Below are 13,170 nucleotides of genomic sequence, written 5' to 3' on the forward strand. Positions count from 1 at the left end.
CACGCCCTCCAAGAGTGAACATGGGGGCCTGTTACTTGTTCTCGCTCCCTCCTGCTGCAGCAGGGGCCTCACTGAAGCCTTGCTTGAATGTTTTGTTTGGCATCTTATCCATTTCTATTGATTAAGGAAACCAAGAACCCTGCCTATCAAAACAAATGTTAATAAACATTCATTAATAATTACACTTAGGTAATTCATAATTGTTGTCTTATTGCTTCATAATTGTTGTCTTATTGCTGCATAGATTTCAATTAGATAAATGTACAATTTTAAAATCAATTTATCTTTTGATGGATATTCAGGCTGCTTTTAACAGTTAGCTGTTTTTCAAAAATGCAATAATGAATACTCCCGTACCCATCTCTCCATATCCATGGCTAAGTGTTTATCTGGAGAAGTATCTAGACCTGTCCTTTCAGGGTCACATGGATGCATGTTTTAAACATGCATCAATGGCCAGTAGGTCCCTGCTGATTATCTATTTTATGTATGGTAGAGTGTTTATTTTTCTCTCAACCTCCTAATTTATCACTCCCCCCACCTTTCCCCTTTAGTAACCATAAATTTGTTGTCTATGTCTGTGACTAAGAACCTACTGTATAGCACAGGAAACTATTCAATATCTTGTAATAACTTAGAAGAGAATGTGAAAAAAGAATATATATGTATAACTTTGCTGTACACATGAAAGTTGCTGTTGTTGTTTAATCGCTCAGTACTGTCTGACTCTTTGCAACCCCATGGACTGTAGCACACCAGGCTTCCCTGCCCTTCACTATCTTCCTGAGTTTGCTCAAACTCATGTCTATTGAGTTAGTGATCCTATCTAACCATCTCATGCTCTGTTGCCCACTTCTCCTCCTGCCCTCAGTCTTTCCCAGCAACAAGGTCTTCTCCAATGAGTCAGCTCTTCACATCAGGTGGCCAGAGTATTGGAGCTTCAGCTTCAGGATCGGCCCTTCCAGTGAATATTCAGGGTTGATTTCCTTTAAGATTGACTGGCTTGATCTCACTGCTATCCAAGGAACTCTCAAGAGTCTTCTCTAGCACCATAATGAAGTAACACATTGTAAATCAACTATATTTCAGTAAAAAAAAAAATTTTAAGTCAATAGTTGGATACTGACAAGTATTTCTCCAAGGAGGACAAACTATTTTATAATTCTTTCAATGGTGTATGAGGATTCTGTGTTCTTCCTCATTCTCAGAAAAATATTTCATTATTTGTATCTTTGTTTTGCCAATATAATTAGGACAAAGGTCCATATAGACAAAGCTCTGATTTTTCCAGTAGTTACGTATATATATGAGAGTTAGACCACAAAGAAGGCTGAGCACTGAAGAGTTGATGCTTTCAAACTGTGGTGCTGAGAAGACTCTTGAGAGTCCCTTGGACAGCAAGGAGATCAAGCCAGTCAATCCTAAAGGAAATCAACCCGGAATATTCTTTGGAAGGACTGATGCTAAAGCTGAAGCTCCAATACTTTGGCCAGATGAAGCGAAGAGCCGGCTGATTAGAAAAGACCCTGATGCTGGGAAAGACTGAGGACAAGAGGAGAAGAGGCCAACAGAGGATGAGATGGTTGGATGGCATCACTGACTCAATGGGCATGAGTTTGAGCAAACTCCGTAGATAGTGAAGGACAGGAAAGACTTGCTGCTGCAGTTCATGGGGTCACAAAGAGTCAGACATGACTGAGCAACCAAACAACAACCACAAATAACAACTAAATCCGTATGTTCCACACCTGAAACTAACACAACACTGTAAATAAACTACAGTCCAACATAAAATATAAAAAAATAATAAAGACAGTGGGAAAACTTTCTTCATACTCAAGTACGAAGCTCCATATACAACTCAAGCTCCATGTACAACTAATGTAATTCATCTGGTATATTAAGGAATTTTCAGTTAGGCTGTGGAAATAAAGCAAAATCTTTCATGATCAAGGAGAACTTGGGTATGTGTTCTTTTAAAAAAAAAAAAAAAAAATATATATATATATTTTGCTGCCCTGGTCTTCATTGCTGCACACAGGCTTTCTCGAGTTGTGGTGAATGGGGGCTATTCTCTAGTTGCAGTAAGAGGGCTTCTCATTGTGGTGGCTTCTCTTGTTGCAGGGCACAGGTTCTAGGGTGTGCAGGTATCTGTAGTTGTGGTGTATGGGCTTAGTTGCCCCATGGCCTGTGGGATCTTCCTAGACTAAGGATTGAATCCACGTCCCCTGCCTTGCAAAGTTGATTCTTAACCACTGGACCACCAGGGAAATCCAGGTATGTATTCTTGATTATTTCAAAGTGTGTCTGTTCTTGTTTAGGATTACATGAGATTCTCACAACTGTCCAGTGAAGGCTAACATTGATAGGGTTGATGTTTAACCTTTTATTGCCTCTTTGGTGAACTGCAAGATGGCCAGGATAAAAATGAGCAATGAATATTAGATTTCATGAATCTTACACCTGTATTGTTTCTACTCTTTGTGAAAGAATTATCATTCAGATGGTAATACGTATTACTATTATAATCCATAACAGCCAACAATAAGGATACTGAAAGCATTTAAGGCGTCAAAAAAAAAAATCACACTTTCCACAAGAAAGACATAAAATTTTGATAACTTTATACCGTTGTCTCAGGTCTTGTTGTTAAACTCAAGTTCTGGATGTCAGAAGACCTGAATTGCCTTGACGAAGAGAAATTGCTAGAAAATAACTCTAATCAAATCATTACATTAATAAAAAAAAAAGATCTTTTTATTTCTATCACTTGATCTGTCATCCTGACATTGTCAAGTAGCTGTAAATTGCAATCATTAAAACTTCGCTTTCTAAAGCAAAACTGAACATTTTTAACCGATCTATAACATCTTTATTACGAGATTTTTTGCCTGGAGCCAAAAAGAAGGGCCAGCTCTTTCCGGCTTCAAATTTGGACAAGTCAGCAGATGAATAAGGCATTGCTAAACTGTCAATATTCCACTGCACAATGACAAGAGAGATGTACAGACTCTATTAAACAATTTTCCTAGCCACAGTGCATTACAACTTTATTTTTTGTTGTTTGTTTTCCATATCTGATATTTTCCTAATTAAAAGAATTTTACGTTCACCACGGGAATTTTCAGAAATACATACTGAGTCAATGAAGGGGACATTATGAATCACGAGTCATGTTGCCATCTGGCAACATCCTGATTGAATATCTGCTAAATTTTCCCTCTCCTATATTTATTGATAAAATTGGTCTTATCTCATTAGCTTTTTTGTAATAAACTGACTTTATAGCAGATTTATCAAGATATAATTCATATACTATAAAAGTCACCATTTTAACGGTGGTTTAAATCCAGAGGTTTTTAGTTGAACAACCAGCATGTGTGCATGTGTGCTAAAGCTGCTTCAGTCCTGTCCAACTCTTTCAGACTCCATGGACTATAGCCCATCAGGCTCCTCTGTTCATGGGGATTCTCCAGGCAACAATACTGAAGTGAGTTGCCATGCCCTCCTCCAGGGGAATCTTCCTGATTCAGGGATTGAACCTGCATCTCTTACGGTTTTCACATTGGCAGGCGGGTTCTTTACCACTAGCACCAGCTGGGAAGCCCTGAACAAACCTCAGCACTATCTAATTTTAGAATATTTTTTATTACTTCCGAAAGAAGCCCCATATTCATGACCAAAATCTCTCCATTCTCCCCTTCCCAGGCAACCACTAATCTACCTTCTTCCTTAAAAAAAAAATTTTTATTGGAGTATTGTTGGTTTACAATGTTGTATCAGTTTCTGCTGTATAGCAAAGTGAGAGGTATACATATATTCCGCCCCCCTCCGGCTTTTTTTTTTTTATTTCCTTCCCATTTCAGTTACCACAGAGCACTGAGTAGAGTTCCTTGCATTCCTTTGCACGGATAGGTCATGTGTTTATCTGCTCATCTACTAGCTGTGATAACAAATGCTGCTGTGAACATGTTTGTACTTAGTTCTTGTGTGGACATTTGTTTTCAGTTCTCTTGGGTATAGAACTAGTCGTGCCAGACCTTATGGTAACAGGTTATCTTCAGCTGTACCTGTGGTCATTCTTTCTATATAGCCTTGTTTGATTGGTTTTTAGGGATTTCTTTATTTTCAGTTCTTTTATTCTCTCTTCTAAAAATTCTTTCTCCCAAAGTTTTCTCTCAAGTTCACTGACTTCATTTTAAGAATTTTTTAAAAATGTACAGCATTTTTTAAGTTTTTATTGAATCTTTTACAATACTGCTTCTTTTTTATGTTTCAGTTTTTTTGGCGTGAGACATGGACTCTTAGCTCCATGACTAGGGATCAAACCTGTACCCCTTGCATTAGAAGGCAGAGTCTCAACTGCTGGACCACCAGGAAGTCCCTGATTGCAGTTTCTACAGTGGCAAGTCCAAAAGTCATTGAGTTTCTCATTCCATCTTTCTTACCTCACGGACTTTCTCTCCTTGCTGGCTTCATCTGTCTTTGATGACATCATGCTTATTTAGAATCTGAGACCACTGGTCAGTGTTTAAAATTATCTCTATTTCATGCACAAAATTCTGTTTCTGTCTCTGATTTTTAAGAATTTTTCCAAAATTTCTTGAGGTGATATTTTTAAATGCCTATGGGTTTTCTGCAGCTTCCCAACTGGTGCGGTGGTATTGAATCCACCTGCCAATGCAAAAGACACAAGAGACTTGAGATCAAGTTGGGAACATCCCCTGGAGTAGAAAATAATAACCCACTCCAGTATTCCTGCTTGTAAAATTCCATGGACTGAGGAGCCTGGCGGGCTACAGTCCATGGGATCACAAAGAGTCAGACACGACGGAGGGACTTAGCACACACACACATGGGTTTTCCACCTGCTTGAGTACCTGCTCCAAAAGTGTGCTCCTCGTCCAGTAACTGCCTTTTATTGTTACCAGTCCAAAGAGGAAATCTTACTGGCTTTGACATGTCCGTGCCCACCTGTACTAGCACCTGCTGTCAATATTAGGAGACAGTCCTGATTTGTGTGTGTGTGTGTGTGTATGTGTGTACCTGGATTTCTTCTACACAAATTCCTGGTCCTTTTCTTTTTTTAAATTAATTTATTTTTTATTGAAGGATAATTGCTTTACAGAATTTTGCAGTTTTCTTTGAAACCACAACATGAATCAGCCATAGGTATACATATATACCCTAATGCACAATTGAGATTGGCAATCTTGGTATCTTCCTTCAATCCAGTCTTGTACTTTTCACAAATATGTCTGTACATTTCTAACATATGCATGATAATTTTTTCCTATATGTATGTACTTATTTATTTAATTGGAGTATAGCTGATTTATAATGGTATGTTAGTTTCTGGTGTACAGCAAAGTGATTTATATACATATACAGACATATATGTGTGTACACATATATATCCTTTTTCATATTATTTTCCATTATCATTTATTACATAGTATTTAACATTGTTCCCTGTGCTATACAGTAGGACCTTGTTATTTATCTATTTAAAATACAATAACTGAAAATTTCCATGGGAACCTGGCAGAATGAAAGGAATGGTTAGGTATCATGTCCTTTCCATCATCCTACTGGAAATCCCACAAGATTTACACTTTATAAATTGCTGAGATCAAGGTTTCTGGTCCCTTAACCCATCCAGTCCACTTTTCTCTTTGGAGCAGAAAACTGATTCTGACTTAAGTATACTGCTGCCTGCAATACATGATGTTTCTTACTTCCCTCTGAAGTCTGGTTAGGCCATGTGATTAAGTCCTGACCAATGAGAAGCAGGAGAGTATTGGAGGTTGGCCTAAATTTCTAGAAAAGTTGTTCAAACGGAACTGATCCAGTGGAGAAGGCTCTTTTCTGTCAGTTTTTTTTTTTTTTTTAGCCTGCAATGCAGATATGGTGGCTGGCACTCCAGCAGCCATCTTATTCTATGAGGATAAGAATCATGCATTAACATGGTGTTAAAGAAAAATAGGTGCCTGGGACCCTGATGGTACTGAGGAGCTGCCAGGCCATCTATGGCCTGCCTGTATCATGGTTTCTCCTATGAGACAGAGAAGTAAACTTTTACTTTACTTAAGTCATTTTATTTTTTGTAAGTCATTCATTGAATTATCAAACTTAATCCTAATAAAAGTATTATGAGATGGATTTATCATGCCAGCATATATTTTTTGAACACACATTCATGATTGTAATCATATCTGTGTATCCTTTAAATATTACTTTCTACTTATGGTATGTCATGCTATTACTTAAGCTATATTTGTTTTAAAATGAAACATATTGTTACAGGGAAGAACAAATCTGACTCCATATTGGATCTCTTTATTTTTACTTTAACTTCTGTGTTCTATTGCTTTTGCTACAAGTTAAGAATTTGTCTATAGCCTGAAATATACAGCATAGTCCATTCTCAAGGCTCTGATCTTTAAAGCTTTAATACTTTATAGAGATTAAAAGGTTGCAGAATGGGCTGTAAGGTTGCAACCTGACTTACATGGATAGTTCCAAGAACAAAGGATTCCTGCACCAGAAGTATGCAACAGTCAACACCCCCCGCCTCCCGTTTTAGTATAAAAGAAGCCTGAATTCTAACACAGGTAAGATGATTCTTTGCAACACTAGTCCACCCATCTTCTCAGTCTGCTGGCTTTCTGAATAAAGTCACTATCTCTTTCCCCAACAACTCATTCATCAATTTATTGTCCTGTCATGTGGCAAGCAGTATGAGCATGAAGTCGTAACAAAATTACCTATAATAAATGGAAAAGCAGTATCTTATGAAGTAAATGGATAATCATGAGAAAGGATTAAGCCTAACTATGTACTCTTGCTTGTCTACAATCTATTAACAAAGGATAGAGACTTTTAAGACATATTAGCCCCAAAAGAGATGAATTTCTCTTCAATTAAAAGTCCTGCTGGATAACTGGAAAACACACACATTTTTGTCATTTAAGTTTATTTGATCCTGTTTCTTTATACCACCTAAAATCATTTAGATAGAAACTATGGCAAACTTTGGAAAACACTCATCTATGCAAAGAAGAACAAAGAAATAAAAAAATACATGACTTTTGTTACACATTTATTTAAGTTTACAAAGTGCTAGAGTGAGCAAGATTTAGAAAATGCCAAATGGAATTTGATGGATAGAGCATAATTAGTTATTCTCCTTCTGTTCCATAATATTTCCTGGCAATGCTTAGTCAAAACAGATCTGATAGCTGTGGGTAACATTCATATGTTAATACTCTGATGATAAGGCTTTGAATAACCACAGTTCTTTAAAAAAATGAAGGATGTAGTTCAACTTAGATAAGAGATCTTCACTTACTCCTGTTGAGTTCATCACTAGACAAGCATCTCCTTAATCCATAAAATTACACCTGTCACAGGAACTTAACTTCATTAATGCACCTTCACAGTCCATGGTAAATTATTAGCAATACACAACCCATGATTCTCAAGTTCATTAAGACTGACTCTTTTGCATCTTTATGATCTGACTCTGACTCTAAGAATAACGGATGCATTTTCCTGGTGGTCCAGTGGTTAAGAATCCACCTTGAAATGTAGGGGACATGGGTTCGATTCCTGGTCAGGGAACTAAGATCCTACATGCCATGGGGCAGCAAAGCCCATGAGCTGCAACTAGAGAATCCCTGTCCCACAACGAAAGATCCCACATGACACAACAGAGATCCCTCATGCTGCAACTAAGACTCAGCGTAGCCAAAATAAGTAAATAAATAAAGTCCAAAAAAAAAAAAAAGAATAACTGAAAAACATTCAAAGAGAGTAGGGAGAATGTATAAAGCAAAACTGCTTCTGAAGCAAAACCTATTAACATGAAAATATCCAATCCATCATATGTTCTCCAATTATCCTTCAAGGAAAAGGAAACGGATCTTCTGGTGTGCTCACTACCCCCAAGAGTAGAGCATGATTCTTCTGCATTTAACCCCATAAAGACAGAAGCAAAATAAAAACAATTTAAAGGGAGGATAAAAGTTGAACATAGTAATTTACTTTCAGCTTTCTTCCCCAACTTCCCAGCTCATTCCAAAAGAAATTACAGTTGCCAGTCCCTCTGCTGAAAAAGTGTCCTTTTCTGGGTTTTCCCTCAATAGGTCATCAATGCAGATGCTCTTATGCACCTTACTTGATATGAACAGGTATGTCAAGAGACTATTCAGTATGTGTACTTACAGATTTGCATAGTAATACATAAAGTAATGTCTTTATAGTCTTATATATAGTCTTATTCTAGGATGTCACTAAAGGAATATTCATGGAGACTCTCACAGGTAACATGTGTTGCTGTAGGGTCTGGAAACAGCTACCAACCAGACCCACCGGTGGTGTGGTTTTCCATCGGATTCATTTTGATATTTGGCAAAACTAATACAATTATGTAAAGTTTAAAAATAAAATAAAATTAGAAAAAGAATCTAAAAAAAATAAATAAATAAAAGAGCATGCATTCTACAGCTTCCTCATTAAGCAAAGCCTTCCTGGCTGTAGTGTAACAACTAGAGTGAAAAACACTGAATAAACTTCTGCATCATAACATACTTTTCTATTTCTTATTGTGGGTCCAGATGATGAAAGAAAGCATATGTACTCATGCAGACATACACAAGTACGCATAAGTATGTCATGTATACATGCAGATACTGAAACACCCATATCCCTTATATGTCCTAGATACATATACTATATATATGACATATTACAAAGACATGTAATATACTGCATATGCACATACATATAATAGTCTACATATGCACACAAATATAACATATTATAGATATAGAGTTGTGTGTGTTTCTGTATGTCTATATTAGGCCACATGCTTTCTTTCGTCATCTAGACCCATAGTAGAAAATAGAAAACTGATATCAGAATCTACAAATGGATAAGGAATAGTCTCCATAGTGAGTGGCATGATGATATCAGAACTGTGAAGGAGTAGCTTGACAGTCCATTCAGCAAATTTGTTTCTTAAAGATACTGATACAGATGAAAGGGGGGAAAATGGCAAGCACCATACATTTGTACATTTTGATATGTCCTAGAGCTGTTGATTTTCTGTTTCATCTGAGGAAGTGTTAAAGCCCCTTGGGAATGCCTATCTTAGCTGATGCATAAAAAGGCAGCTTACACCTTACATCTTAATGGGAATGAGCTTCTCTTGGAAAGTTTCCTTAATTTCTCCATGCCCAAGACAGACTGAATGAACGCTTAGCCAGAAAGTCAAGAATACATTTCAAATGATTCAAATCTCTTCGCATTTCATACATAACACTACAATCACTGCTACTCCCACTAATCCATACAGTAAATGGCAAGAAGAAGCAAGCTGGAAAAAAAGCACCTTGGTTGGGATTTCTCCCAAGTCTCCCCCAGACTCCTGCAACTTTCTGGTAAAGAAAAAAATATATGTTTGTCTATATATCTATCTGTATATGTATCATTTATCTCTCCACCCATCCATCCATCACATTATCTATTATTTATCTAACTATCATCTATTTATTGTTTATATATCTATCATTATTCATCTACCTACCTATCTATCCTCCTAATTTTTGCTAACATTACAACACAAAGGAAACCCTTAAGGGAGCTGGCACCTTACTTCCCAAACCACGTCACTGGCACAGACACTTTTGGACGTGACCTTATTTATAAGTTCTTGAAGGTACTCCACATGGCAGACCATTACTACATAAAGACTTAGGGCAGAACTCAGATACAGATCTCTTCTTCTCTGCTCTCATTTGCTCTACAAGCAAATCTTCAAGAAAAAAATTCTTGAAACACTGGTCACAAGAGGAACGTCTTGACAGAGCTTGACAGTTGATAACCCAAATCTCAGAGCACCCACGTGAAACAGGAGCATGGAGGGAAATTCACATCATGTCACCCCCAAATTCACATCAAATGCTCTTTGGAAATAAATCCCCAAAGGCAAACTAGACATCAGCTGAGATTCATGACCTCCATATTAGAATAAACAATGGAAAATAAACTTTCTCTAAACATGGAGCTAGGAAGTTTAAAAACCTGACTCCAGAAATAATGCGTATAGGTATGGCTGGTCCATTTATTATTATTTCAATTGCCGGTAATACAATGAGCAAAAAAAAAACCCAACCAACCCCAAAGTGGCAAAAACAGGTGACCAGACCAGAAATATTTTGGAATCACAAATGCTGCTGCTGCTGCTGCTAAGTCGCTTCAGTCATGTCCGACTCTGTGTGACCCCATAGACAGCAGCCCACCAGGCTCCCCCGACTCCGGGATTCTCCAGGCAATAACACTGGAGTGGCTTGCCATTTCCTTCTCCAATGCATGAAAGGAAAAGTGAAAGTGAAGTCGCTCAGTTGTATCCAACTCTTAGCGACCCCATGGGCTGCAGCCTACCAGGCTCCTGCGTCCATGGGATTTTCCAGGCGAGAGTACTGGAGTGGGTTGCCACTGCCTTCTCCGGAATCACAAATGAGGTTTCAGGAAACAGAACTAAATCAGGAACCACTGAGTTTCCAAGTCTCTCTGCCCAGCTGTGAATCAACTGCTTCTAATTTGGTGAGTATCAGAGACAAAGTCACAATTCCCTATAATTCCACAGCAGATTGTTCACATGCCCATCAGAAAATGCCCACACAAAATGCAATCCTTGCATTATATTTAAATGACACGGCAAATGTAAAAGGCACCTTTTCAGGCCAGGAAATCTACCAACTTTACTCGTTTGTTTGTTTGCTTTCTCGAGAAACTCTTGTTTGGAACACTTGCAAAATGGGCCGTTTTATCAGAGCTGCCCAGACTTTCCGTTTTCCCTAATCGTACAGATTAGAGAGAGGTCGCGTTGCCATGTAACATCATTTGGAGATTAAACTCCATCTGCACGGAGGAGTCCCTGCAGGTGACCCAGAGCTGCACTGGGACTGTAAGCAGGTCCACCGTGAATAATAGCTCACCTTTTTCCAAATGAAGGACTTCATCCGTCTTACCTAGAAGCGCTAATAATACAGACGCACAGCAAATGCAAACCACAGTGAAAGTGGCTGTTAACGATGTGGGGAAAACAGAGGCCACCCTCACTGATAATCTGAATACACGGCAGGCCGTGGGGACTCACCTTTTTTCCGAGCCAGCCGACTTCTTCTGACAAACAATGACAGCGGGTGTGTACTTCCCAGCATAATCTGTGCTCTCCTTGACTTCCCACACGGAAGGGCTGCTGGCTCTCACCCCAATGATGTTCATGCCTTTCATCACCTTTACCCTGTTGGAGACAGCAAGTGCACAACTGAGACGCCGGTGGGCATCCCTGGGTCACCTCTGCTTCTGGGGACACCCAGCACTTAATGGCACATGGTCAACTGAGACGCCGGTGGGCATCCCTGGGTCACCTCTGCTTCTGGGGACACCCAGCACTTAATGGCACATGGTCGCCTGGCAGGTGTCACCCCATGTTTAACAGAATTTAATCACACATTGACAATTCCATTCCAATCCATCCATCCTCATTTTTTCTCCTGGTCATTACTTCCTTTAACAGAAACAGAATAGTGACACAGGCAAGGATCGGTCACATAATAGTGGATGGCTTTAATTAAAAAAAAAAACTACCTGAATACCAGTAGACTGTTAAAATTAAATAGAAAAAAGAAATTCATTCAAACTGCAAAAGTGAATTAATAATAACAATGCACAGTTTAGGAATGTCTTTTCCATGCCGCATACTGATGGGCCCTTTCTCTGTATTATCTAATTTCCCAAGCATCGTTCCAAGTTCAAGGGTGGAGGACAGGCCCTGCCACTCAGACAGTTTTGAGAAGCATGCTAGTTCATAGGAAAACAGATGTTGACAGGGTACAGAGGCATGCCTTAATTCCTTTTTTTTTAAAGATTTTTTTAATGTGTACTATTTTTAAAGTCTTTATTGAATTTGCTGCAATATTGCTTCTGTTTTATGTTTTGGTTTTTTGGCCGCAAGGCACGTGGGATCTTAGCTTCCCAACCAGGGATCGAACCTGCAACCCCTGCATTGGAAGGCAAAGGCTTAAGCACTAGACTGCCAGGGAAGTCCCTGCCTGACTTCTACTCTTGTGTTCCTCCCACAACATCCTCATCATCAGCATTGTCATCACCAGGACCATCATTCCATCATCACTATCACTTATCGATTCCTTTCCACAAACTGGGTGCTCTTCTGAGTTCATGACAGTTTTATTTCATTTCACTCCCACGTATGCCCTGTGAGGTCAGGATCATTTTAATTTTCACTGAGAAGCTGAGCAACCAGGGGATCTGGCTGCAGGTGAAGCAGGATTTGAAACGGTTCCTGAATCACAGTGTGGGTCCAACGAGTCTCAGGGCTTTCCTTGGCATCACATAAAACTTCCTCGTGCTCAAGCCACTTATTTGAGCTGGTTGATTTCTTTGTTAGCCAACACTGGCCAGTACCTGTCCTGAGATTTAACATCTTCTCAGACCTAATGACAAATTTGTGAAAGCAGGTGAGGCCTCATACCAGACTGCTTATTATTTCTCTCCTTCCCTGGTGGCTCAGGCAGTACAGAATCTGCCTGCAATGCAGAAAACCTGGGTTTGATCCCTAGATCGGGGAGATACCCGTTGAGAAGGGAATGGTACCCACTCTAGTACTTTTGCCTGGAGAAGGAAATGGCAACCCACTCTAGTATTCTTGCCTGGAGAATTCCATAGACGGAGGAGCCTGGTGGGCTACAGTCCATGGGGTCGCAAAGAGTCAGACAGGACTGAGTGACTAACACTTTTACTTTCCATTCACACATTCCTTCTTTCATTCATTCACGGAAAGGGACAGATGACACGCTTGCAAATTTTTCCCCCAGATATCAGAGAAGCAGGATGAGAGAGGCAGAGAATGCATGGCGGAGCTGGTTTCCTCATACACCCTTGTTTTTCTCTAAGAGATTTCAAGTGAATAAATATATGGGAAATGGAAAGGATATAGTCAAAGGACAACGCAATAAATCGCAAACAGTTGGATGCACAAACTGCTGGGAAGAGTCATGCTTCCTGTTGTGTCTTCTTTTCTTAGTCCCTTGAGGAAAACATGAATGGATCTGAAGCAAGAAGGCCAGGGGACAAATGGGG

At 39.1% G+C, this 13,170-nt stretch overlaps 1 protein-coding gene across 1 annotated transcript in view; it reads right to left on the minus strand.

Moving 5' to 3' along the window:
- TMEM132D (transmembrane protein 132D) overlaps positions 1–13,170 on the minus strand; it is an 896,135-nt gene that overhangs the window by 462,899 nt on the left and 420,066 nt on the right. Inside the window, 1 exon segment of the mRNA XM_005898418.2 lies at positions 11,165–11,311. Coding sequence (XP_005898480.2) covers positions 11,165–11,311 — 147 coding nt within the window.

The sequence above is a fragment of the Bos mutus genome, chromosome 17 (assembly GCF_027580195.1).
Source record: "Bos mutus isolate GX-2022 chromosome 17, NWIPB_WYAK_1.1, whole genome shotgun sequence".
In the NCBI taxonomy this organism is placed as follows: Eukaryota; Metazoa; Chordata; class Mammalia; order Artiodactyla; family Bovidae; genus Bos; species Bos mutus.